This window comes from Myodes glareolus, chromosome 3, assembly GCF_982192425.1.
Source record: "Myodes glareolus chromosome 3, mMyoGla1.1, whole genome shotgun sequence".
In the NCBI taxonomy this organism is placed as follows: domain Eukaryota; kingdom Metazoa; phylum Chordata; class Mammalia; order Rodentia; family Cricetidae; genus Myodes; species Myodes glareolus.
Window position 1 is genome coordinate 72,308,494 of NC_142028.1, and position 27,537 is coordinate 72,336,030.

The window sequence follows — 27,537 nt, forward strand, 5'->3', positions numbered from 1 at the left end:
AGGGAGTTCAAGGCTAACCTAAGCTACATGAGGGTAGCCTCAAAAAAACAAAACAAATTAAGGACTTCAGAATAAGATGAAGTGATAAGATAAGACCGCATTTTCTTTTGTTTTATTTTTAAAATGTGTGTGTGCACGTATGTAAGCACATGTGTATCTGCAAGCTATTGCTTACATGAAGATCATAGATAGCCACAAATACATGGATTTTTGGACCACACTCAAGTTCTCAGGCTTGCCTAGCAAATGCTTTACCCACTGAGCCATCTGGCCTTTAAAAAATTTGAATACTGCTTTTAAGAACATCTTTAAACTTAGGAGCTTCTCAGAATAAAGACTGAGTGCCTGTTCTGATTGGATACTGAGATGTGCATTTTCTTTTAATATGGGTAAGTTGTGATTAATGCTGATTACTTAGCAGAGGTTACAGATTTAGTTTGTGTGCCAAATATTTATAAAGTATACTGGAGCCTTTTTGTTTGTTTTCTGTGATGTCATGTGATCTTTCTGTCTGCAATTATTTGGGGGCTTGAGAAGTAGTTATAACTTGTAGAATAGTAGTGAGCAAGTAAATGTTGAAATGAGGATTTTTAAAAGAAGATAGGACCTGTTAGAATCTAAGCATGAACGTAAATTTAACACAGTTGTTGTTGTGTGACGCTTCTGTAGCATAAGTGATAGGTCTTTTACACCTATTTTATATGTCTAATGTTACCTATTTTTAGGATTGTTCCCCCTTCTCCATTGATACTTGGTCATTTTTGATTTCCTGTTCTATTGTTACTTCTTCTCAGGCATGGTCAGTCAGCGTTGATGTTGGCCTCTTTTTGGTTTTTCGAGAAAGGGTTTCTCTGTATAACAGCCCTGGCTGCCCTGGAACTTGCTCTGTAGATCAGGCTGACCTCTGCCTCCTGAATCCTGGGTTTAAAGGCGTGTGCTGCCACCACCTGGCTATTGGCTTCTTTTTTATGTGCATTGGCAAACTTAATTCAGACAGTAAGATTTAGCTAAGTAATATCTCAGTTCCCTGGCAGTGTATGCTTGAAAGCAGCAGCCTTGGTGACTGGGCTTTTTGTTCCTAAAATATGATTATGCCACTGTTTCAGGAAGCTGTATACTGGGGCTGGGTGAGAGATGGCTCAGTGGTTAAGAGCACTTGCTGTTATAGAAGACCTTGATGCAGTTCCCAGCAACTACATGGTGTCTCACAACCACCTGTAACCCCAGAATGGGCCTCTCTGGCCTCTGCAGACACTTGCTATGTATGTGGTGTTTATTACTTAAGTGCAGGCAAAATACGCATACACGCAAGATAAAAAATAAATAAATCTAAAAAGGAGTAAAAGCAAAGAAACCAAAAACTCAAGTTGTATTTTTTATTTTTTTAAGATTTATTTATTTATTATGTACACAGTGTTTAGCCTCCACGTATGTCTGCAGGCCAGGAGAGAGCCCCAGGTCTCATTACAGATGGTTGTGAGCCACCATGTGGTTGCTGGGAATTGAACTCAGGACCTCTGTAAGAGCAGTTAGTGCTCTTAACCTCTGAGCCATCTCTCCAGTCCCCGCCCCCAGTTGTATTCTTTTGTGGGGGCTTCAGGAATCTAAAAGGCATTATTGCTGCTCCATTCTCCCTCCCCCCTTTTTTCTTTTCCTTTTTGCAGTACTAAGTATCAAACCCAGGGTCTTATAAGGCTAGGTTAGTCCTCTACTACTGAGCTACATTCTGAAGCCCCTAGAAAGCATTCTTGAAGCAGGTCATAGTCATTTTAGTGAATCAGATTATTTTGCTCATACTTACTCCCAGAGTTTGATTAAAGCTAAGTTAGGCTGATGGAATCATTTAGACAAGCACTGTAGAACATCTGCTGCCCCCTGCAGTCATGGGACCTAAGTCTAGTTTTTCTTGGAACAACTGAGTACAGAAAGAGTTAGGGCTGTATTAAGAGCTCAGCTTTTTAGGGACTGGCCCGTGTAAGATCAAGAGCTTTTACTCCCACTCAATTCAGTGCTTTTTTTTTTTTTTTCCCCTTTGGATGGGTTTTCTCTTTCATGTTTCTTTTCCTTTTGGTGCGCCTGTACAGGACACAGAACAGAGAAGTAGGCCATGAAGGAGGATCAATAATCTACACATGGAGTCTGTTGGTTAGAACGTTTGCTGTAGCAGCAGGCTTGGTATCCCTTTTGGAATTGAAAATCTCTTGCCTCAGCCAGTTGCTTGTTCTGAAAACTGAGATTCAGCTAGGAAGCTAATGGTGCCCACCTGGCTGAGGTATCTCAGAGAACTGGGTGACTTCTGTACATTGCAAAGAAGTCAAACAAGGCAACAGCATAACACCTGCATGCCAGCACAAGCTTTTCATTCTTATTTGTTATTAATACATTTCAAGAACAAGCTGTGTCACATATGTTTGGGCCTAGTTCATCAAATGAGTCCTTAATGTGACATTTTAGTGAAGTAAAGATTTTAACATTTGACAAGATTAAAGTAGGAACCCTTGTCTGTGTATGCCCAGAATAACACTTTAACTGTGCCAAATTCTTCCACCCCAGCAAAATGGTGTCATTGTGTACTCATGGGTAGTTGTGAATTTTTCTTTGTTTATTTTTTGGTGGGCTGTTTCTTGAAATTTTTAAAGTTTTTCTAACCATTGTCATATTTTGAATAAAAATTAGTTTATTGGAAAAGAGTGAGGGATTGAATTGTATAACTTACACAATATTAAGTCCTGAAGTGTACTGTGATTGAAATTGGTGGTAGACACAGCTGAATAGTGTGTACTTCATGTCTGCGTTGTGCAGACTTTAGTTTTCTTTTCATCTGTTCTTGGTATTGGGGCCAGCTCTTTAGACCTTGGTCAGTTTCATCTTGTTATTACTCTCATCTCCTATCTCTGTATTCAGTGTTTTGACTCAAAGTTTTTCTCTACTCAAAGTGTTATAAATTACAGTTCAACATCCTGTAGTATAAAAAGGGCACCTGAAAGATAAATAGCAGATAAATTGCTGCATAAAAGAACTAAAGGGAAAAGAAACTCTAATAAGTAACTTTAGAGTTGCATATAACATAGTTGTGACCTTGTGTTCCTTTGCTCAAGGGAAGAAAGATGACATAAAGAACCACAGCAGCTACAGCCAGCTGCACAGTGCTGATTTACTTGGTGATCTTCATGTTGTTGTTGTTGACAGTACTGTCATTTGACTCCATTTTCATGATGTTAATTACATGGGAAACTAAATGGAAGACTGCATGACTAGAAATGTTCAGATAAAACTAGGTTTTCCTTTCTCTACGTATACTTTGTAATTCTTCTCTCGGAGGAGATCCTGAAGTCAGATGCTTTACATATTCTTTTTCACCAGTCATTATGTCTGCATATGTTTTTGCGTATTTTTGCACAAGTTTTACTCCAGATCTAACAGTCTGGTAGGGAGACATGATGTTTATCAAATATTAGGAGCTGATGTGGAAAGTGCAAAGAATGTAACTCAGCTGGTAGAGTACCTGTCTAGCATTCATAAAACTTACCCCAAGTGGTATCATGACTCTGTAATCCTAGCTTGGGGGGCGGCAGGAAGGGCAGGTACTGGAGGATCAGAAGTGCAAGGTCATTCTCAGCTATATGGAGTATTGGAAGCTAGCCTAGGTTTAAAACATTTCAAGAGAGGATTCCTCATTTTAGGAAGGCAGGCAGTTGAAGTGGCTCTATCAGACATCAGGAAGCAAGAACATGACTGAGGCATAGGGAACAGCAGGAACAAGATCAAGATTTACAGGGTGCAACTTTTGCACTGAGGAGAGCAATAATAACTAGGTCACTCTCCTCAGAGCATAATGAGATGAGTGAATGACAGGAAGGAGTGGTCAAAGAAAGACATCTAGGGAAATAGGGAACAGGTGTTGGAAAGACCTTGACATTGAGATCAATTTCTGCTTGACATTAGTGACTGTTGAAGATCCAAGACAGTAGATTGTTGTGACTTTATCAGAAATGAGCTTTCACTAAATTTGTGCTTATCCTGTGTAAAATGAAGATGGTACTAGAAATTTTGTGATTTTTATTTTAACTTGATTTTTCCTTTCTTGAACATAAACCTTGTAGATGACAGTGTCACATGTCACAATCATTGTCAAATGGTTGGACATGTCTGACATGCTGGAGGTTTGTGAGGAGGTTGGAATCATTGGCAATGTAAGTAGCTTACAGTTGTACTTGGCTCACAGTGATAGCTAAATGGGTATTAGCTACTGTCACTGTAATCATCATTTTCATTATTGCATGGAGGTGATGGAGGCCAAAATAAAATGATGACAGCATGAAGAAAGGTCAGGTGAGGACACTATTGTTGAACACTGTCAGTACTTAATCAGTTTATGGAACTTGAGGGATAGCCTGAATGACTAGCAGAAGAGAAGCTGACGGGGGAATGGAGCAGGTTTCGAGAAAAATAGATTTGAATTTGGACATGGGGAGTTTCTGTTCAGCTTAGCTTTCCGATTGGAAATGTTCAGTAGGTAGATTGTAATTTAGGATTGGACATTGGGGGAAATAACAGAATTGGTAGTATATTTGGATATCCTTATTGTCCTCTCCCTCCCTCTTTTGTGACAATACTGGGGCCTTGTGCCTGGTAGGCAAGTGCACCACCATTGAGCTTTATTCCTAGCCAATAATTATTAGAGTTTAAATTTACAGTAATTATGTCTAATCTGGGTGACAGATAAGAGAATCAAGGAAGAGAATGGTCAGAATTTGCCACGTGTCATATCATAGAAACAAAGTATTGGACCCCTGGGATATGGTGGCACATGCTTTTAATCTTTCTCTCAGGAGCCAAAGGCAGGTGGATCTCTGAGTTTCCAAGCCTTGTCTCAAGAAACAAAATAGAGAATGTCTGTAACTAGGCATCTGTAACAAGGTAAACATGTTACTTAGCGCTGTTACTTCTGTTACTTCCTCAGAATGTTTTGAGTACCATGTGTGCATGATACATGATCTTGAATGAGGGCATCTTTTTTAGCTCGTAGGTGAATATGCAGTAAGCTAGTATTGACATTTCTTTGTGTCTTGACTGGCAAGAGAAATACAGCTCTAGAACCTGGTGGTGGTCTTTACTTCCTCTAGAGACGTGTAGGCATGTTCTTGAGGTCTTACTAGGTAGTTCCTTGAGATGTGTGTACAGAAATGCCCATCTCCATCCAGGGTAAATGGTAGATTTTGGGGTTACACTTGATTATTGTTACTGGTATTAACTTTGAGAAGTTGAAGTGGGAAGCCAATGAAAAATACATGTGTAGGAATCTGACAGTGCTTGTTTAGCAAATAATTTACATCCCAAAGGGGTAGAGAACCATTGATCTATACGCTTTAGCAGAATTTTCACTGTAAACCACCTGTATTTAGTTTCTAGACTAAATGTCTCATAATTATCTTCAATCAAAAAGACAGTAAGAAACTTGTCACTAGAGAAATAATTGTAAATTTCCAGCTGTCTTACTTGGTTATTTTTATCCTGAACTCTTGTGAATTTTTTTTCCTTCCTGGTAATTAACTGGCCAGATGCCCCTGTAGCTACTCCTCTCAGCAATAGGTAAACTTGTAACATTTTTGTGCAGTATTTATGTGATTCAGTACTTCACAGTTAAGTAACTTTGTACTCTTATTTGATACTTACTAATGTGGGTAGGACAGAAAAAGATCTCCATTTTGAGAGTGAGGAAGCGGGAGGCAGAGCCTGATGAACCCAGCGCTCTTTACACTGCACTTCCTTACTGTATATAGAAGACAGTCTGTTCTGGGAAGTGCAGTCTTGTTTCCCCTTTCCTGTGTTGGGTCTCCTACCCAAAGACACAGGTTTTTTGTTTTTGTTTTTGTTTTTGTTTTTTAAAGCAGGCATGGCTCATGTCCACATGCTCCCACTTGGGAAGTTGATGCAGTAGAATTACCAGAATTTTAAGACCATCTTGTTTTTATAGAATGAGACCCCATCTCAAAACAGTAGGGAGGGGTATGGATGGATGGACGGGATGGGACAAGATGTGGTGAACAGGACAAAAAACTGGGTAGTGGTTGCACATGCTTTTAATCCCAGCACCGGAGATCTCTTGAGCTCAAGGCTAGCCTGTTCTACAGAGTGGTTTCCAAGGACATCCAGGGCTACATAGAGAAACCCTGTCTTCCAGGGCGGGGGGGGGGGGGTGAGGTGGGGAGGGAGAGAGAGAGAGAGAAAAAAAAACCCAATCAAATGAAAGGCACACAAGAAAATTTCTCAAAGAGTTCTCAGACTTATATAAATGATCACTTGAGTTGGTTTCAAATGGAATAAATGCATAGTAAAATTGAATTACTTTGAAAGCTATTATTGAAAAAGGTGGCCTTAGCCACTTTTCAGAACAAATTACAAGTAGATATTATGGGCAGTAATAAATATTTGGGGAATTGCCTTTTCTGAATCTTAAGTTCACAACAGTTATATGAATAGATGTTTTTCAGAATAGATACTTGGTTAGATCAGAGTTAGGATTCTTGCAGTATTTTTCAGTCATGCAGGTGCACAGTTTGTGCTATGTATTGGGTTTGTCACTTGAACTACAGAGGTCAGTATTTTTAGATGAGTCATGGCTGGATAGCCTGCTTTAGACATCCTAGCTGTGATTTATAGTTCCTGCTTTACCCTCAGTGAAGTAATTAAAACAAAGAGAATCTGTGTAGCTAGCTATTGGAGCGACTGTGACGGAGGGCTGATGAAGGCTGTTGGATACTGTATATAGTAAAGTCTCACCAGGCCCCAGAACGTGAACTGAGTCTACAAGGTCTTTCCATCTCCACTATTGGCTGGAAACTTAGTGGTTTAGTCCCACTACTTGAAGGATCCTGTTGCTTACCAAACTTGGAAACTTAAAACCATCAGTTTCTGCTTTGAAGTATATAGCAACCTGGTGACTTTGCATTTTAGATCCCTGTTTTTCAGAACAATTAGGAACAATAAAGGCATAAACAAAAATATAAAGGATAGGACTGGAGAAATGACTCAGTCATTAGTGTTTTTTGCACAAGCATATAGATATGAGTTTAGATCCCCAGCACTCATGTAAAAAGCTAGGTGTGGCTTTTTGTACCTGTAACCCCAGCAGGGTGGGGGGGAGGGAGGCAGAGAGGAGGATCTATGAACTTGTTCTATATAGCCAGTTCAAAAAAACAGGTCTTTAAAAGAGTGAGGAAGACACCCAGTGTCAACTTCTGGCTCTCATATACATGAGCACACCCAAGGCACACGCTTAAACCGTGTAAAAGACGCACAGTTGTTGAAGATTGATTTAACCATTTATTGCTTTACACAGTAGTGGGAGATTTGGGCTTTGGTTGTCTTGGAGGATTAGTTCCTCCCACTCCAAATAATCATCGTAACCATCCCTGTATTGACACTCTTATAAAACTTTCTAGGGAGGTCTGAACAGATGACTTAGTGATTAAGAGCATTGGTTGCTCTTCTGGAGCACCCAGGTTCAATTCCCTTCTCTTTTTTAAGGGGGTAGTTTTGAGACAGGGTTTCTTTGTGTAGCCTTGGCTGCCCTGAAACTAGCAGCTCTGTAGACCACATTGGCCTTGAATTCACAGAGTTCTGCCTTTCTTTGCCTTCCAAGTGCTGGGACTGAAGGAATATGCCACCACCACCTGGTTTAAAAAAAAATTCTCAAAAAAGAAAATCCTTCAGGTCTTTAATTGAGAATTGCTGTCTCCTTGCTGTTTTTAGACCCATTAATTTACCAGCACAGTCTCTGTTGTCCAAGGAAACGTGTGATTAGCTATTGTGCTGTATTTCTAAAGGAGAACAGTTTTCTCCATTTCTACCCTTCGTGTCTTCCCTGTCACTATTTTTTTATTCTTCTATTGGATTATTGCACAGAAGTTTCTATATAGATGAATATTTAAGTACTTAAGAAGGAATCTCTCTATATACAAATTTCAAAGACCCGAGGCCAAGGGTTCTTGAGATCTTAGAGTAGTTCTTGAGGAGCCTGTGTTTGGTTCTTGGATTCATGGCTCCTTCCCTACATGCAAGGTATGTTTGTCTTGGGTGTGTGCCAGAAACAGATGGCTATGTAAGAACCAAGAAGAAAATAGGAGTGTAGACATTTGAGGCTTAAAAAATAATATGCTAAAATAATTATAAGCCTCATTAATAAGTCTGAAAATGCTACTTGTAGAAGTAGATTTGATTGTACACTAAGGCTGTTTTGAGGGGAAGGAAAAGTATTGAGACTGATTAATAAACATTGAATTTCCTTATAGTTATAAAGGGAAACAATTTTTCTTGCCGATGTTATACCCTAGATCTTTAAATACTAGTTATAATCCATGAATTGGTCTTCAGAATTCTTGCTTTGTAGATTCCTTCTGTATCTGGGAGTTTAAGTAGAGCTGGACCCAGATGGAGCTTTCTTTACTTTCTCTTTAACTTTTATGGTTGGTTTGCCTGCTTGTGTGCATACTTGTGCATGCAATGCCAGAGGAGGGCATGTGGACCCCTTGGCACTGGAGTTGCAGACAGTTATGAGCTGCTGTGTGGGTGCTGGGCATTGAACCTGGGCCCTCTGGAAGAGTGGTCACTGTTCTTAACCACTCTATAGACCAGGATAGCCTCAAATTAAAAATCTGCCTGCCTCTGGCTCTCATGTGCTGGAATTAAAGGTGTTTTCCATCCAGAACTTGCTTCGGAGCTCAAAACAGACTTATTTTATTTTATTTTATTTTTTTATTTTTTTTGGTGATAGGGCTAAGTGGGGTCTGATATTGTGATAGTTGCCCTATACTCTATATTCTGATTGCTTCTACAAGGTGAAGTAGTCTTACCTTCCCAGTTTATACAATCTGCTGTGTAGAAAGAGATGTTTCCTCAAGATTACATGTTTCTGGATTAGTCTGGGGGGAAAGTCTGCATCTATCCTGATCACTGGCATTCCCAGTAGTTAAGTTTAAAGCATCCCTCATCACTTCCAGCTTTAATGTTTCCTTTTCTTTTTAATAGAACATTTTGTTCTAAATTGAGTAGTTTAAAAGGGTCTTAACTATTTGATATTTATGAAAAGATGGGAGGTCTTTTTATTTTTATTTATATCTCCATGCATATGAAACAGGGCTTTTTAAGAAAAAAGTGAAGCAAGTAAAGCTAGAGAAGAGCCCGATGGAGTTGTTGGTTAGAGCTGTTGGGGGCAGGAGGAGGTGTCGTTGAGTCAACAATAGTGGCTCTAAAGAGTTGGGTGGTTTACCCAAGATCATAAACATACAGGACCCCCGGGTACAATGTATTTTTCTTTTTACTTGTACTTTACTGCCCCCCACTGTTCACAGCTGAGTACTTAACAGATGTTGATAAATTTGGAAAGGGAAAGGATCAAAGAAAGGCAACCTGGAAAGAAGGCCAAAGAGAGCAGGTGTGATGTGGCGTGTGTGTTCCAGCACTCGGGAAACTGAGACAAGAGAATGACTTGAGACCGAGTACTGAGTACTGGCCAACATAGCAAGACCCCATGGAGAAAGAGAGAGAAAGAAACGAAAGCTACACGGATGTTGGGAGCAAGTGGATGTTTGGTCTGAGGATTCAAGTCAATAATCCCTTGTTGAGACGATTCATCTTTGAATATTCTGAAAGTACATTCACCTGGAAACAACAGAGGTGGGGGAGGGAGGGAGGGAGGGAGGAAGGGGAGGGAGGGAAGGGAGAGACTAAGAGACTAACAGGCTTAACAAGTTATACTGTAACAGAGCCTTGGAACTTTTACATTCTAATGCTCCTATTCACTGTGTTGGAAACTTAAACAACTTTAATTGCCTAGTTTTGTAAAATGTGAATGATACTGATAAGATTATCACCAAGTTAAATGAAGTTCAATTAAAGATAATGTTTATGGCAAGTCATTTGTAAATTCCAAATCTCCAAAGTTGTCGTCTTTGAAATACTATTCAGAATTACACTTCTTATTTCTGAACACAGAAATCTTGCCAGAAATTGGGGAGAAGTTTGTAAGTCTCAGATGGTCCAGGAAGCAAAATGACTGTTCTCGGACCCAGCCTCACTGCACAGGCCTTTCTAGCTCTAGCTGATGTCAGAATTTCCTTTAGTTTCTGAGCCTGAAAAACCAGTTGCTCTCCATTCTTTTGCAAGTATGTATTTCTCCCTTTAGGCTGGAGAGTTAAAGACAGTACAGTTATTTCTGTGGGGCCGAGGGAGCAAGCCCAGTCTACTTTTAATGGAGGCTGTATGGGTTAGGAGTCAGGGAAGCCACAGAAGAGCTCTGTGATCCAGGAATGGTCAAGTTTTCATCTGGTGTTCCTTGACAGAGGATGGGTAGAGCACCTGGCATGACTCTCTGGTACCCCCTTTCTCTAAGGGGCCACATTGTAATTTAGGATTCGCAGGTTCTATGGTTTCTTTTGAAAGTCATAGACAACATAAATAAATAAGGATTGCTGTCTTCAAGGAAACATCATTTACCAAACCAGACCACATGCCATATTTGTTTCGTGGGCAGTAGTTACTGGGTTTATGCTTTAGCATTTTAAACACAGTATTTGGTCCTTTTACACCATCCTACAAACAATTGATGGTAGTATTTTATTACTGCCACACATTTGGGTATGATTAAAGTGTGAGCACTCACATGGGTGAGGAAAGTTGGGAATTATCTATTCTGCAGCAACAAAGTTTAAAATATCCTCTCCATACCATGTTGCTTCTTTGTATGTGTCACTTATTTTTTGTTTTTGTCGTTTGTTTGTTTTGCTTTTTTCTGTTATATCTTAGCTCTATTATCTGGCCCTTGTTTCAGAGACCATATTGTAGCAGATAGTAAACAGAAACAAGATTTTGAAGGAGAAAAAGGAACTCTGTTGTCAGTTTTAAAATATGTCCTTGTGAGCAGATCTTTAAGGAGAATGTGTATAGCTAGATCCAATCCTAGAGGTAGACACAGCATAGGCGGTTGAACTCTACAGAATCAGTTGGGCTCCATTCATCTCTCTCTCTCTCTCAACATTTGTCTGTCTGTCTGTCTGTCTATCTATCTATCTATCTATCTATCTATCTATCTATCTATCTATCTATCTATGCTGTGTCCTCCCTGTAGGCCAGATGAGGGCACCAAATCTCATTATAGGTGATTGTGAGCCACCACGTGGTTGCTGGGAATTGAACTCAAGTCCTCTGAAAGAGCAGTCAGTGCTCTTCACCTCTGAGCCAGCTCTCCAGCCCCAAGGCTCCGTTCATCTTTGTAGTAGTGACCATGTGATAGACTGCTCATAATTATGGCCTAATAGCATCAGCTATGTAAGAATTTAGAAAATAAACAAACAGCAAGACTTCTGACATTTTTGCCTAAGTAGAAGATTTACCTTATGAACGTAGATAAAGACTGTTGTCGTCAGCCAGGTGGAGATGGTGCACCTTTAATTCTAGCACTCAGGAGGCAGAGACAGGTCAGCTTGGTCTACAGAGTGAGATAGTTCCAGGACAGGCTCCAAAGCTACAGAGAAACCCTGTCTCAAAAAACAAACAAACAAAAAACAAGTCACATACCTTCCTTTGGATTCATTGAGGTATCACATCCTTAAGTCATGAGGTCTATAGGACTTTACTGCACAACCTTTGGAGACCTCTCTGACAGGTGTTCAAGTTGGAGGAGATTACTGGAGTGACTGCCCTTGGACCCAAGGCCACAAATTAGTTACCTAACAAATTAGTATCCTAACAAGTCTGTTTCTGCCTCCATCAACTTCTTAGATTCTTAAATTGTATTTTGTGTATATGAGTGCTTGCCTGCTTGTATGCATGTGTACCGTGTGCTTGCCGGGAGTCCAAGATCTGAAGAGGGCGGATATCCTAGAATTGAAGTTACAGACAGTTGTGAACCACCACGTAGATGCTGTAGATTGAACCCAAGTCCAACAAGTGCTCTTTACCCTCTAAGCCATTTCTTCAGGTCTCTTAAATTGTAGAGTAATGTTACTTTTTTCCTTCTGAAGTTGTCAGTTTATAATTGGTTAGAGAACTGAAGCCTTGAAATGATTTTTAGCCAGTGTGATTGATAATGGCATATATCCTAAGTTCCATGTATATAAATATGAGAAGCAGGTTATTGGTAGAATTATTTGTTTAGAAGTTCTGAGTTTTCAAATTTATTTTACTTTGGATTGTAATTAGACGTTGTCTTATGTAGCATATACAGATTAGCTTCAGTCTCACCTCTTTCCTTCCTCATCTGTTTCTCCAGATTAGCGTTCTTTTCATTGTGCTGTTACTGTTTTAAATATAACACTCCAATTTTGGCTGGTTTATACAAAGAAATTGGAGTTAATGACTTCATTGAATACTTAAGCAGAACTGGAACTAAAAGTGCTTGAAACAGTGACAAAGGAAGACATGGTCAAAATGAGAGTAAAAAGATGTGGAGGGCTCAACAGTTAGAGCATCTGCCTAGTATGCAGAGGCTCGGGTTCCAGTTCTAATACATGGGGTGGGAGTTTAACACAGATGTAATCTTAGCACTTAGGAAACTGAAGCATGGATGTTGAGGCAAGCAGTGAACTCTGCATAGTTCTTTGGAGACCAGCCACAGTAACATAATGATACCCGCTCTTAACAGCCAGAGCGCCACAGTGCTATAAAAATAACCAGTGACCGAAAAGAAACAGGGATGGGACTTTTCTACTTTCTTTTTCTTTTTTAACTTGGTTAATTGATTGATGGGGGGAGGTGTTGATACCATGCTGTAGTGTTGGTTCAGTGGTTAAGAGAACTTGTTACTCTTTCAGAGGACTTGTTCCATTCCTAGCACTCACCTGACAAACCACAACTGCTTTTAACTCCAGTTCCGGGGGATCCGTGCTCTCTTCTAGCTGCTGAGAGCACTGCATATTTAGAGCACACGTATTGGAGGTGGAATGAAACCAGTAAATGAGTATGTGTGTGATATTACCAACATGTGATTGCTTTCCAGACAGTAAAGGCCTAAAATTTATTTACATTTAATACGAACATTGTTTTTAGTTAAAACATGATGGCTATAGGGTTGGTCAGTCTTTTAAGTAAGTAACATTGGTCAAGAATTGATCTTTTTGGGGCTGGAGAGATGGCTCAGAGGTTAAGAGCACTGATTGCTCTTCCAGAGGTCCTGAGTTCAATTCCCAGCAACCACATGGTGGCTCATGGCCATCTGTAGTGAGATCTGGTGCCCTCTTCTGGCCCTCAAGCATACGTACAGACAGAACACTTATACATAATAAATAAATCTTTAAAAAAAAAGAATTGATCTTTTTTTGTTGTTTGTTTGTTCTTGTTTTTAGATAGGTTCTCACTGTACAGCCCAACAAACAAGCTCTTGTTTGTTAATTTTAATCTGAAACAATCCTTTGCCTCTGCCTCCCAAGTGGTGAGATTATGCCATCATGGCAGGCAATAATTAGTCTTGGAGGGAATTTCCTGTGTTTTATGTTTTCCTTGAACAGTTCTTTTATGACATTAGAGGTATTTTTTTGTTTATTTTTTTGTTTATTGAGACAGGGCCTGTGTAGTCCAGACTGATATTGATCTTAAACTCTTGCCTCCACCTCCCAAGTGGATGGAGAATGAAGTACATGCCAAGGAATAGAGAATTAAAGCCTGAAAGGTACAGTTTTAGAAGAAACTATATCAAATATTTCAATAAAGCTTACATTTCTTTAATTTAATTTTACTTTATAATTTGGTTTCTTTTTGAGACAGGGTTTCTCTGTGTAGCTCTGGCTGGCTGTCCTGAAACTCACTCTGTAGACCAGGCTGACCTCCGATTCACAGAGATCTGCCTGCCTCTGTCTTTCAAGTGCTGGGATTAAATGTGCATTTCATCATGCCTAGCTAAAATTTATTTGAAATTACATTTGTTTATTTTTGTATATGTGAGGGGACTTATATACCATAGCATGTGTGTGAAGGAAAGGAGCTGATTGTCTCCTTTACTTATGTGGGCTCCGCTGATCAACTTCAGCCTTACAGCAAGTTCCTCTGTTCAATCTGTTGAACAGTTTTGTCACCCAAGCCTTAAGTTTCTTTTCTTTTCTTTTTTTTTTTATTTAAGAAGAGGGAGACATTTATTGCTTAAAGAAGAGAAAAACAGAGAGAAAACAAAGACACACGTACACACAAGATGAGACAAACACGCGCGCGCGTGCACACACACACACACACACACGCACCAGAGAGAGAGAGGGAGAGAGAGAGAGAGAGCCCTTAAGTTTCTTTGTATCTTTTCTTATTGGAACTCAGTATAGCCTCCAATTTGCAGTGATCCTCCTGCCAGTAGACTCTTGTGCTGGGTTACAGGTGTGCAGCACAACACTTATTTTCCTTATTTTGATTTTGGTTTTTTGAGAGATGGTTTTTCTGACTGTCCTGGAACTCACTGTGTAGTCCAGGCTGGCCTCAAACTTGGAGATCTACCTGCCTCTCCCTTGCAACAAGTGCTGAGATTAGGCTTATACCACTCCCGCCTGATTTATTTTGATTTTTGAGGCAGAGTCTTGCTCTGTAGCCAGTGTCCTGGTTTTATTTCATATGTTTTATGAGGCTGGTGTTTGGCTGCCTCTGCTTCCCAAGTGCTGGGGTTAAAGGTATGCAGCACACCACCCAGACATTGAATTCAGGTTTTGCATCTTAAGTCAAACACTTTTACTGGCTGAATCATCTTACCAGCCTGAGAAAACCCTTTATTTTGAGATTCCTGTATAAGCGCTTCTTTTGGTTGTGTAGGTGATCCTAGTAAGTCTCTTTCAGGGTCAAACTGTCCAGGCTGCCCCTTTTCCTAGAGAGGCCATACTGAGTGACTCTCTTGGCCATCATGATAGTCACCATACCATGTGCTAGTTGCTGTGCGGGAACCAAAGATGACTCATACTTAGGTCAAATTCAAGGGAATACTGGGTGAGGCCAGTTGAGGAAGTCTTTGGGGAGATGTTGAGTTGAGCACTAGAGAAATAACATTTTCATGATGGACTTTGAGGCTTCCCTCTTTAGCTTTGGAAAGGAAACCATTTATAAAATCAGTTAATTTAAAATCAGATAAATTAATAGATACTGGGAGTTGAAAATACTTTCAGCAACAGCATTGAATACTTCAACTCATTAAACAGGAAGTTTTATTCAAGAACTTATAAAGTAATTAATGAACATGAATAATAAATTGAATATCAATAATGAATTAAATCTGAGAAATTCTATATTGCATTTTTGATAAGAGTGATGTAAGTTAATGTGCTTGGTCTAAAGACAGTTTTATCTTTGTCAGCGTTATATAAATGGCTTTATCCAGTGGTAGATAATGACTTTACATAGAAAGAAAAGAATCCTGATTTCCTCAAGCTCCTACATGGTCTCACTGTGTAGCCCAGGCTGGCCTCAAAATCGCCCATTCTCCTGCTTCTACCTCCCAAGTGCTGTTATTAGGAATAATTCTTCTAATTTAAATATGTGTTTCATTACCCAGATGATGATGCATGTTTTTCCATGGTATATAAAGATTATAAATGAGCTAATTCTGTAGCAAGATCAATTCAGTTGCCATTTATGTGTTAATTACTACAGTAACTCAGGTTGCTCCCCTCCCCCCTTTTTTTGAGAATTTAATTCAGCAGAATTAATGTGTATTTATACTTAGGCTGTGTTACTTTAATAATTTTGTTTTTTATGCACTATATTGCTTGAGATATAGTGTAAATTTGAAAGCCTGTCCTGGTGGCTCATACATATAGGCAGGTAAAGGAAGAATATGCACTGTTCAATTTAAGGCAAACTGCAGGATGGTTGTAAAAGTGCTTCTTGAATTGTGTACCCTTATATTTGTGTGCTTAGACGGGAGATTAGAAAACAGTTAAAGCTTGCCAAATGTTACATCTCACAGGTGCCCATGCTCCAACTAAATGTAGTCGTCAGTGGGTGAAGGAAAGGTATCACTAACACTGGTGCAGATTTTCCCTTTTTGTGTAGCAGAGTGCTAAGGTCACACCTGTCCATTGTTCCCTGCAACAAAGTTAGATTATTTCTGGATTTTGTTTGTTTGTTTTTGTTTTCAGATATGGTCTCACTCAGTAGCCTGGGCTGCCCTCCGACTAAAGATAATCTTTCCTCAGCCCCCTCCCCCAATGCTGAGATTAAATGTATGAGCCACCATACTCAGTATTAAATATATTATTTTTGTGTGTGATGCTAGGGAACTCGGGAGACTTTGTAAATACTAGGCAAGTGCCCTCCCACTGAGCTACATATCCATTTCCTCATCACTACTACTCTGTTTTGAGACAGGGTCCCACTATTTAGCCTGAGCTAGCTTTGAACTCTCAGTCCTCTACCTCAGTGTCCTGAAGACTGCATTACAAGGGTGTACTACCACGTCTGGCTAGAAAAGTTTTTATAAAAAATTTGCCTATTGAGTAAAAGGTTGATTTTTTTCACTCTTGTCATGAATATCTCATAAGAAATTATTAATATAATTAAATTAAAACTTTCTTCAAGGAACTGGAGATGTAGCTCAGTAGAATATTTGTTTAGTAAGTACCAAGCCTGAATTTAGTCCCCAATGCCACGTGAACTAGATGTGGTGACATATGTCTATAATGCCAGTACTCTGGAAGTAGAGGCAAGGGGATCTCTGAGTGCGCTGTAGCCCCCATTGTGGATGTCAAAGGACAACTTGTAGGTGGTTCTTTCCTTTTACCATGGGGGTACCCACTGAGCCATCTCACCCTCCTTTTCTTTCTTGCTTGCTTTTTTTCTTTTCCTTCCTTTCTCCCTCCCTCCCTCTCTCCCTCCCTTCCTCCCTACAGGGTTTCATGTAGCTCAGGCTGGCAAACTTCCAGCTTGTCAGTACAACATACACCTTAACATACGGAAACAGTTAAACCAGTGAGAACACCCAAAGAAAGATAACAACTAACCTGGGGAGCAAGTATGACTTTATTAGTTCTAATCTGTTTCTTGTCTGTGTGTGTTTTCAGTTTTGAAAATGTCCACAGAAGGAGGGTTTGGCGGTACCAGCAGCAGTGATGCCCAGCAAAGCCTCCAGTCCTTCTGGCCCAGAGTCATGGAAGAAATACGGAACTTAACAGTGGTAAGGAAGAGCATTGAGCTCCAAAGCAGACAGCAGAAACAAGTCACAAACACTTTCATTTGCAAGTGCTCACAAAGGCATAGGACTTTCCTGACCTATATGTTGGGAAAGGAAAGTAGACTTCCCCTTGGACGAGGTGATGCCAGGGTGTTGTTTGTGACCAAGTAACTGTTTGATACTCTACTTGGAGGCAGGCTGATGAAACTGGCACTTTAGGAAGTACAGAGAAGCAAAGGTTGCTCTTCCTGTAGTAGTTAGCCTGTTTCTTTAGCTTAATTCATTGGCTGTACCATCTTTTTGTAATTGGATGAAAACTGTTGGTGGCTTATTCAGGAGATGTGCTGTAAGCCAGTATTCTTTCCAGGTGTTGAAAGATACACTTAAGCCAGGTGGTGGTGGTGCATGCCTTTAATCCCAGCTCTCCGGAGGCAGAGGCAGGTGGATCTCTGTGAGTTTGAGGCCAGTGTGGTCTACAGAGCCGAGTTTCAGGACTGGCTCCATAGCTACTGAGAAACCCCGTCTCAAAAAAACAAAAGAAAAAAGAAAGAAAGGGAAAAAAAAAAGATAAATTGAGTTCAGGCTTTCTCATTGACAGCGTTATCACATCTCTGTTCTCAGGGACTGTTCAATGGATTGCAGGTTTAGCAGCATCCTGGCCTCTACTCACTGTCAGTAACACTCTCCTTCCCCTACTTGTGACAATAACAACAACAACAACAACAACAACAACAAAAATCTTCATAGACTGGCAGATGTCCCTTTGAACTAAAATCATCTCCTGTTGATACTGTGGACTTAGAAAAGTCACAATGCAACCCCAACTTTGAGAAGCTTACAGTCTTCTAATTACAACTAGAGTAATTAGTCAATAGATACTTAATATTTATGGACACAGTCGCAGTGGTTAGTCCAGAAGCAGTAAATAGGAATGTGCTGAGGGAGCCCCAAAGGCAGTGTAGTACCTTTTTCTGTCTGGTTGAGCTAGAGAAGACTTTAAATGACAGCATATAGAGGTGCTGAGATGACTCAGGAGGTACAGTACTTGCTACCAACCTGATGAATTGAGCCTTAATAAAACTTAATAAGAAACAAAAAAGAAAAAAGAATATTATGCTTATTTTTATTGAGTCTTGAAAGGTGAATGAACATTAGCCACTTGCATGAGGTAGAAAAATAGTTCTATCCTAGATAGCAAAAAGTGGATGTGCAGAGACTTTGTTCCAGAGGAAAGAACCTTGAGTTAAAGGAATAGCAAGAAAGAAGTTAAGTATAGTAAAGGTTGGGGGTCGGAATGTAGTATGTAGTTCAGGAGAAGGCAAAATAAAATAGAAGTATTTTCAAAATACATTGTCATGTTTGTTGTGTGAGGGCCGGCTTGTTGGGGTATCTGTTCCCGCCCAGTACCCCACAGCCGGCAAGTCCCAGAGAAAATCAATCACACAGAGATCTCTATAAGATTCTAAACTGATTGGCCCATTAGCTCAGGCTTCTTGTTAACTCTTATAGCTTATATTAACCCATTATTCTCATCTATGTTAGCCATATGGCTTGGTACCTTTTTCAGCTGTCAGCTCACATGTTGCTTCTTCCATGTTCTGGGCAGGAATGCAAGAGGGAGCTTCCTGCTTCCCAGAATATTCCTGTTCTCATCGCCCCGCCTCTACTTCCTGTCTGGTTGACCCACTTACACTTTCTGCCTGGCCAATCAGCGTTTTATTAAAATACATGATTGACAGAATACAGACAATTCTCCCGCACCACATGTTCTTCAATGAAGACATTCAGTTTGGTGTCTTAGCAAGTACTGAAGGGATTCACTGTGTCTTGTGCCATTACTACTTTGGAGATATTAGCATGCTGACAGAACAGACCCTGGATTTTTTTCCTGACATGGAAGCTAATGTCTTCAGTTTAGTGGTATACTAAACTGCTAAACCTACGTTTAGTATACTCTGGTAAACAAGATTGATTGATTTGTTTATTTATTTACTCAACAAATTCTATTTTTTCATCTACTTTGGCCTGTGCTGTCTTCTGTGACTCTAGTAGTATGCCAACAGACTAGATCATTGTCCTTATGGAAAATGTGTTCCATAAGACTGTAAATAAGCAACAAATTAAACTAACTTCTAACTGTGATACATACCCACTGATATCAGGGTAGTTAATGTTCTGAATGGACTACTGGGTGATGTTCGTTTACACAAAGGGAGTTTTAGATGATTGAGCCTTCCTGAGTCTTTTTTGGGTGGCCCGAGTACAGAATGGATTTCTAGTGAGAAGATCTGTTTCTGTTCAGTAGTCCCAAGTGTTGGTTATCCATGCTGTTTCAGATAGAGAACAAAGGGGATCACAGTGAAATCACAAAGTCAGAAGCGGGATATTTTGCACAGATTTTTGAAAGATAATGTTTTGTTGTTGTTTTTCAAGACGGGTTCACTGTGTAGCCCTGGCTATCCTGGAGCTCACTCTGTAGACCCGGCTGGCTTCGAACTCACAGAGATCCGCCTGCCTCTGCCTCCTCAATACTGGGGTTAAAGGCGTGAGCCACCACCGCCCAGCTAATCAGGGTTTTCTAAAAGAACACACACTCAAACACAATTGACTCACCAACAATGAGTGTCTTACACTGGAGAAGCCAAGAATCTGGTAGATGCTCAGCTGGGCCCAAACTGGTGCTGAAGGCCAAGAGGATTCTTGAAGGGATCCTGGTCTCTAGTCTTTGTTGGAATCCTCAAGAAGTTGGTTCTGATACCAGCAAAGGAATGCTATAGCAAGACATGTGAACTTGCCATTGACAGTGAGGGCAAGCAGACAAAAAGCAAAGGGCTCTTTTCTCCTTATCCTTTTATGTAGGCTGCCACCAGGTGCTACCCAGATTTAGGGTGGGTCTTCCCACTTCAGATAATCTGATCAAGAAAATCCTTCGCAGGAGTGCTCCAGCATTTGGTGTCTTAGTTGATTTCAGCTATAGTAAAGTTTTTTTTTTTTTAAGATTTATTTATTTCTTATGTATACAGTATTCTCAATATGTATTCTGCAGGCCATATTCCGCAGGCCATGTGGTTGCTGGGAATTGAACTCAGGACCTTTGGAAGAGCAGGCAGTGCTCTTAACCACTGAGCTATCTCTCCAGCCCGTTTCTCTCTCTCTCTCTCTCTCTCTCTCTCTCTCTCTCTCTCTCTCTCTCTCTCTCTTTCTCCCTCTCCCTCCCTCTCTCTCTCTCTCTCTCTCTCTCTCTCTCTCTTTCTTTCTTTCTCTCTTTTTCTTTCTTTTTCTCTAGACAGGGGGTTTCTTTGTAGCTTTGGAGCCGTCCTGGAACTATCTCTTATAGCCCAGATTAGCCTTGAACTCACCATAGAGATCCTTCCGCCTCTGCCTCCCGAATGCTGGGATTAAAGGCGTGTGCCACCACCCCCTGGCTATCAGCTACAGTAAAGTTGACAGCCAAGATTAGCCATCATATAATTTAATGGTCATGTTTATTTGATTTTATGTGCTTATTTGATTTGGGTCAAGCTGGTGTGGTAAGTATCCTTCTGGTTCAAGCTTTGTAGGTGAAGAGAAAGAATTGTAAGAAGTGCTGTTCTTCATTGACTTAAAACTAAAATTTTATTTCCATGTATCTCTGAAAGATTCTTTAGGCTTCTGTTGTAACATCTGCTTAGGAGAGTGACTGACATATAAGAGCAACATAATGGGGAGCTGGAGAGATGGCTCAGATTGAGAACACTAGCTGCTCTTACAGAGGTCCTGAGTTCAGTTCCCAGCAACCAAATGGTGACTCACACCATCCATTATGAGGTCTGGTGCCCTCTTTTGGCTTGCAGGAGTACATAGAGACAGAATACTGTATGCATAATAAACAAACAACATTTTTAAAAAAGAGCTGCATAATGAATGACTGGATGAATCAGACTTCACTGAAGACTTAGTGCAGAGCAATACCAGTTCCACTCTCATGAGAGAGTGGGGTTGGGGTGTTTGTTCTAAGAGCTCAGGCCTGTGGTTAGTCTCAGGCCTGTAGCATATGAAGGCCTCCACTTCTCTGACTATACCTCTGCCTGTGCAGCATTTTAGCACTTAATTTGGGTCTTTCCAGATATTGGTGGTGCTTAGAATTAGAGTTTTGAGGAAAGGGAGTTGACAAGGTCGTGCTATATATCGCTGGCCTATCTAGAATCACCCTGTGTAGACCAGGCTGGCCTTGAATTTGCAGAAATCCTCCTGTGTCTGCCTCCCCCTCCCATGGGATGGAGTTATAGAAGTGTACCACCACACCTAGATTGATAATAGACTTCCCCAGATATATCAGATCCTCTTAGGTGATACTTAAAATATTGAGCAGATTTTTTTTCTTTTCAATTTTTTCTTTTTCTTTTTTTCTTGAGCAGATTTTTAAAAAATCTATTATGCTTAAATTATCCAAATATAAGTAAAACAAGAATATTTGTAAAAGTGGTGTTGTCTGACTTGGGGCTGAGGTTGCTCCAAAGCAACTAATTAAACTTTGACAGGTGGTATTTTTCTTTTTTTTTTTTTTTTTATAAATTTTATTTTTTTCTCTCTTTTTTTTTTTAAAGATTTATTTATTTATTATGCATACAGTATTCAGTACTCTGCCTGCATGTCTGCCTGCAGGCTAGAAGGGGGCACAAGATCTCATTACAGATGGTTGTGAGCCACCATGTGGTTGCTGGGAATTGAACTCAGGACCTTTGGAAGAGCAGGCAGTACTCTTAACCTCTGAGCCAACTCTCCAGCCCCGACAGGTGGTATTTTTCATGATGTACTGAGCATACCTGTTCTCAGTTGTTTTAGTCGGAATCAGGTAATAGCGATTTATCCTTCATCTCAACTTGACCATACTGCTCCCATATTCTTAAAAGTTCTGTAATTGTCCATGAATCCAAGTGTTCAGCAATGGTTACAAATCCTAACGCTAATCATGCCCCTTAGTGATTACATAAAACTTTATATATGCCTGTTTACTGAGGCTCTAGGGAGAGTCAGTGACAGATGTTTTCTACGCTTGTAAGTAGTGGCAAGGGATGTCATTGAGGATCCACATTTCTCTCCCTACTCTGTCTCGCTCATTGGAGCAGAGGGAGGAGGCTGGGGATTGTCCTTTCAGCGTCCCAAACACCTGTGATGCCACATCTTGGCATTGAGTTTTATAATCGTCAGGACCTCTTTGAGAGTGGGGAAGAGAAAGTCTTTGAGAGTAGTGATTTGGGTAGGTGTGGATGGGGCAAAATGGTGAGGATCCTGAATCTTGAGAAATCTAATTTTCCCTCGGCTTACTCTATGTCCAGTTCAGCATTCACATAGCTGTAATTAGTAGTTAAGTCATTTTCCTTTCATTTACAACTTCATCTTTTCATACTGTAACAATTCTAGGCTGGACAATGACATTCCTAACACTATAGTCAAATCATGAACATTTAAGGTTGATGGACTGGTAAAACACAGGTCCTGGGGTCTGAAGAGATGGCTCAGCATTTAAAAGTACTGGTGTCTGTTCTTCCTGAGGACCTGGATTCAGTTTCCTTCATCCACAACCATCTGTAACTTTAGTCTCTTCTGGTCTCTATGGGCAACAAGCACTCATAGACATACATGTAGGCAAAGTACTCATATGTGTAAAATGAATAAAAACAAATCTTTAAAACAGGTCCTGGGCCTGGTAAGGTGGCTTCCTTTAACCCCAGCATTTGGGAAGAGCAGTGGCAGGTGGATCTCTTGAGTTCAAGGCCATCCTGGTCTACATAGCAGTTTCAGACCAGCTAGAGCCACACAATGAGAGCCTGTTTGAATAACAATCCAGAAAACAGGTCATGTGTTATAAGCTCTTCCTATGGATCTGTGCTTTGCAGACTTAATGTTTGTGAGAGCCCCAGGAGGGAAACCAGCTGAAAATTAATTCTGATTTAGTAGTCTGAAGTGAATCCTGAGACTGTTTCCTTTGCATTCTTAGGTAATGTCATTACTAGTCTAAGGATAGCATTTGAGTAACAAGGCCTAGTTAAGAGAGTGGCCCTTAACCCTAATGCTTGGTAATAGCTATGAAGGGAGTTTTCAAAAAACTTGATGCCAGGATTCTACCCTTGGAGTTCTGTTGTGGTCAGTCTGCAACATAGCCCAGGCAATTCCAAAATGAAGCCAATCATGAAAATCATCGCTTTAAGAAGGACGAAGAATCTTGACATTCTAGATCTCTCAATGGCTGAGTAGAAGAGGTTTCTGTTACCTAAAACTCTGGATTCTGTCTGTAGTACAGCTTAAAAACCCACTGACTTTTCTTTGGCTTTCAACTGAGTAATTTCAGGTTTCTTGAAACTTGGCACTTTAACATGGCAGTAATTGAAATACGGTGCTCACACAGTAGTGAGGAGCGAGAGAATGTGCAGAGAGAGTCTATTCTGCAATTTACTGAGTCAGTCCCTGAAAAGTCAAGGAAGAGTTTGGGTGTTAGTCCTTCCTCTTGGCTCGATTGGAAGAGGATTCAGTGCTGTTCACTCTCACAAGACTGCCAATGACATGAAAGCCAGGGTGGGGCTTCAGTAAGCTCTTGGTAGAGAGATCCCCTTTCCTGCAAACTTGACCTTGGACTCTTATGCGTGTCTAGAAAGCTGGGGTGGGATTATAGAAAACTAGGTTGTTGTCAGGAACCCCTCACCCTCATAATCCCCATGTGACTTAGTTAGGGTTTCTGTCACTGTGAAGAGACACCATGACCATGACAACTCTTATAAAGGAATCATTTAAGGGGGGGGTTCACTCACAGTTTCAGAGATTCAGTCCATTATCGTCATGATAGGGAGCATGGCAGTGTACAGACAGACATGCTGAAAGAGTAACTGAAAGCCCTACATCTTGCAGGCAACAGGAAGTGAACTGTGACACTGGGCAGTATTCTGAACTTAGTTAACCTCAAAGCCCACCCCCACAGTGACACAAATCCTCCAACAAGGCCACATTTACTCCAACAAAGACACACCTCCTAATAGTGCCACTCCCTATGAGATTATGGGGGCCAGTTACATTCAAACCACCACACCATGTTATGATCCATTTTTTCACATACTGCCTCTTTAAAATTTTTTAAGATTTGTTTTGTTTTATGTATATGAGTGTTTTTATTTTGCCTGTGTGTATGTATGTGTACTATATATGTGTCTGTTACCTATGGGTGTCAGAAGAAGGTTTCAGGTCTCCTGCTACTGAAGTTACAGATGCTCGTGAGCTGTCATGTGGTCCTGGAAGCCAAACCTGAATATTCTGCAAGAGCAGCAAGTGCTCTTAACCACTGAGCCATCTTTTCAGCCCCCACATACTGCTTCTTTAGAGAGCTCAAGGCTTGGGGATCATGAAATCTTCCAAAATAAAAAGGTTGGATAGGTTAACTTTAGGGAATTTGATACCCTCTTCTATCCTCTATAGACGTTCATACACACGTGATGTGACACTTACATATACAGATACACGAGTACATACAAAAGAAATCTTACATTCTTTTACATCTGGGTGGTGGTGGTGACGCCTTTAATCCCAGCACTCGGGAGGCAGGGGCAGTCAGATCTCTGAGTTGGAGGCCAGCTTGGTCTACAGAGAGAGTTCCAGGACAGGCTCTAATGCTACAGAGAAATCCTGTCTCGAAAAACCAAAACAAACAAACAAATAAATAAAAAACAATTTCATACATGTATACAATGCATCTTGATCATATCCACCTCAGATTCCCCCCTCTAGACCTTCCTAAATGTTACCCTGCCACCTTCATGCCCTTTTTAAAAAGAAATTAACTCACTGTTTCCAGTTAGTTCTATTTGCATGGGCATGGATATGGCATCATTCTTGGGAACTTGGGAAATGACTCTTCTTCCTGCAGCAACTCTCAGTTAGGGGTGCAGCCTCATGAGCCCCTCTCATCCGTGGTAGAATATTGACTGGCTTGATCTTAAAGGTTTTGTACAGTTAACCATAGTTGCTGTGAGTTCATGAGTTTAACAGCAATGGTTTATCTAGAAGGCTTCACAGTATTCCTCCCAATCTCCCAACTCTTAAATTCTTCTCACCCTTTTATTACAATTTCCCCTGAGTCTTTGAGGTATTGATATAAATGTTTCATTGAGGGTTAAGTGCTTGACAGTCAATTATTCTTAGCACTTTGACCAGTTACGAATTACCCATTGTCAAAAAGACCAAGGTTGAAAACAGCATTAATCTATGGGTATAATTGTAGTTATTTAGAAAGTAGTTTTACATTTAGAAAAAAACCCAACAGTAATAGGGTCCTCTCCTAGATGTCTCCCCACATTCCCCAGATCTAGAGTACTGGGCATAAATTTTTTTCAATGGGGCAGGCCTCAAATTCAGTCAGAAAGTTGTTGGTTACTACTACATAGTCATGTCATTATTGTATCAGTAGGCACATTCTGTCTTTCTGTATACCAGAATGGCCTTGAACTCATAGATAGACTTCCCTCTTGAATTCTGGGATTAAAGGTATCTTTTACCACACCTCCAGTTGTGGATAGCTCATCACTCCTTCATTCTGTTCTTCATCTCTTCTTTAACCCTTGTATTCCTGCTTTCTATTCTCATAGTATCTGTGTTCTGTTATTTCCCTTCTTGTTGCTATTCTTTACAAATTATGTATATGCATGTGGGAGTAATTATTTTTGAGACAGAGTCCTCTGTAACCCTATCTGACCTTGCACTAATCACCCTACCTCCACATCCCAGTATGGGGTGTGTACTCCTGTGCTTGGTTTTGCTTGTTTGTTCATAGTATCTTGCTATATAGCCCTGGCTGGTCTGGAACTGGGAGCAGTCCTCCTGCTTTTGCCACCTGAATGCTGGGATTACAGGCATGTGCTGCCATACTGGCCTAAGGAGGACTTTTTGATTTTGGGGTCTATGTATGTGGGAGAGAAAGAGAGCGGGGGGATCAACTCTCAACTCTGTGCTTTGGTTAAGTAATCCTAGAAAAATCTTATGGAAATGGCATTAATGACAAATAGCAGCACTTTTGCAAGAGAGTTAATTTTTGTGGTCATGTGCTGAGTGTATCCATGGAGGACTTTGAGAGTTATACCCCTTACTTACTTTCTCTCTGACATTTCTAAGCAACATTATCATCCTGTGTGATGCACCACATTACTAAGAAAGCAAGGGATAGATTGCTGTGATTAAACACTTTTTAAAAATACCTTCAAGTATATGGCCCTAATCCAGCTCTCTCTTTGCTCCTGCTCTCCTTTGCTCCCAGGTCATACTTTTGACAACTGCAGGTGGTATTTGGTGCTTCCTATTCTCTCTGTGAGAATACAAGTCTTACTATCATGTGGACATAATTCCTGTCACCTTTCCTGTGGAACATTTCCCAACTCTTCTTTTCCTCTAGCCCCAATTTGCCAGCTGGTTGTTCCCTTCCTCGTGTCCTAATGGGACCCCATATGTCCTCTCTCTAGTGTAAGAGGCTATATAATGTTTTTGATGTGACTGTATTTGGCAAATGAAAGTTTCTTAAAAATAGGGATAGGATTGTACTTTCATAAAGTCATAGGTGTCACAGGTTAGGTTGGGCTACGGGGATACACTGAATGAAAGAGGAGCAGAAACAAGGTTAGAATGTACTCTATTGTCTTCTGGTAATATTGTAATGACTGAACCTCTCAGCCTCTGCCACCCTAGGGTTAGTTATAGTAGAGGCTTTGAGGAGAATGTTACCTAATTTGGAAGAAAAAAATATGAAAAAATGGTATTTGAATTTGTAGCACCGAGTAGCTTGTTAGTATGTGTAGAGACATTGGGTATCCTTTTATAAAGTTTCTGCTTTGAAGGTATTCCTCTATGCTGCCCATTCTTTTTTGTTTGTTTTTGAGAAATGGTCTTACTATGTATCACTGGCTGTCCAGGAACTCATTCTATAGACCAGGCTGGTCTTCTCAGACTCACAGAGATCTCCTTCTTCTGCTTCTCTAGTGCTGGAGCTCAAGTTGTACACTCTAGTGCCCAGCCCCATTAGCTGTCTTAGATATTTTATTCTAATAGTTTATCCTCTGTCTATATATATTGGTTTCAGAGGAGAAGCTAGGAAGCCTAGTGATATTTTTCTAGAATGCCTTCTTTGACATGCATATTAGTTTTCTGCTAGTTTTGGAAAAGAAAGTTCCCTATGCTTGTTAATCTTTTATCAAATCTCAAACAATAGTTCTTCCATAATATAACAAAGTGTATACCCAGGTGATCATACTGGGTTTAGAGAGTCACACTATAGGCCCTTACAGAGCAGTCGTTTGATGCCTAGCTTCAGCACGTGCTAGTCTCTCATTATAGCTTTCTGTTCACTACTGCTCCAAAATTCAAGTTAGTTTTTATTTCTAGAATTATAT

General features: G+C 40.4%; 1 protein-coding gene across 3 annotated transcripts in view; it reads left to right on the forward strand.

Annotated features, from left to right (window-relative positions):
* Nfyc (nuclear transcription factor Y subunit gamma) overlaps positions 1–27,537 on the forward strand; it is a 69,496-nt gene that overhangs the window by 15,864 nt on the left and 26,095 nt on the right. For all 3 annotated transcript variants that reach the window (XM_048434554.3, XM_048434555.3, XM_048434556.3), the window contains exon 2: positions 17,025–17,137. In XM_048434554.3, the coding sequence (XP_048290511.1) occupies positions 17,033–17,137 (105 nt within the window). In that variant the 5' untranslated portion in view covers positions 17,025–17,032. The remainder of the gene's footprint in view (positions 1–17,024; positions 17,138–27,537) is intronic.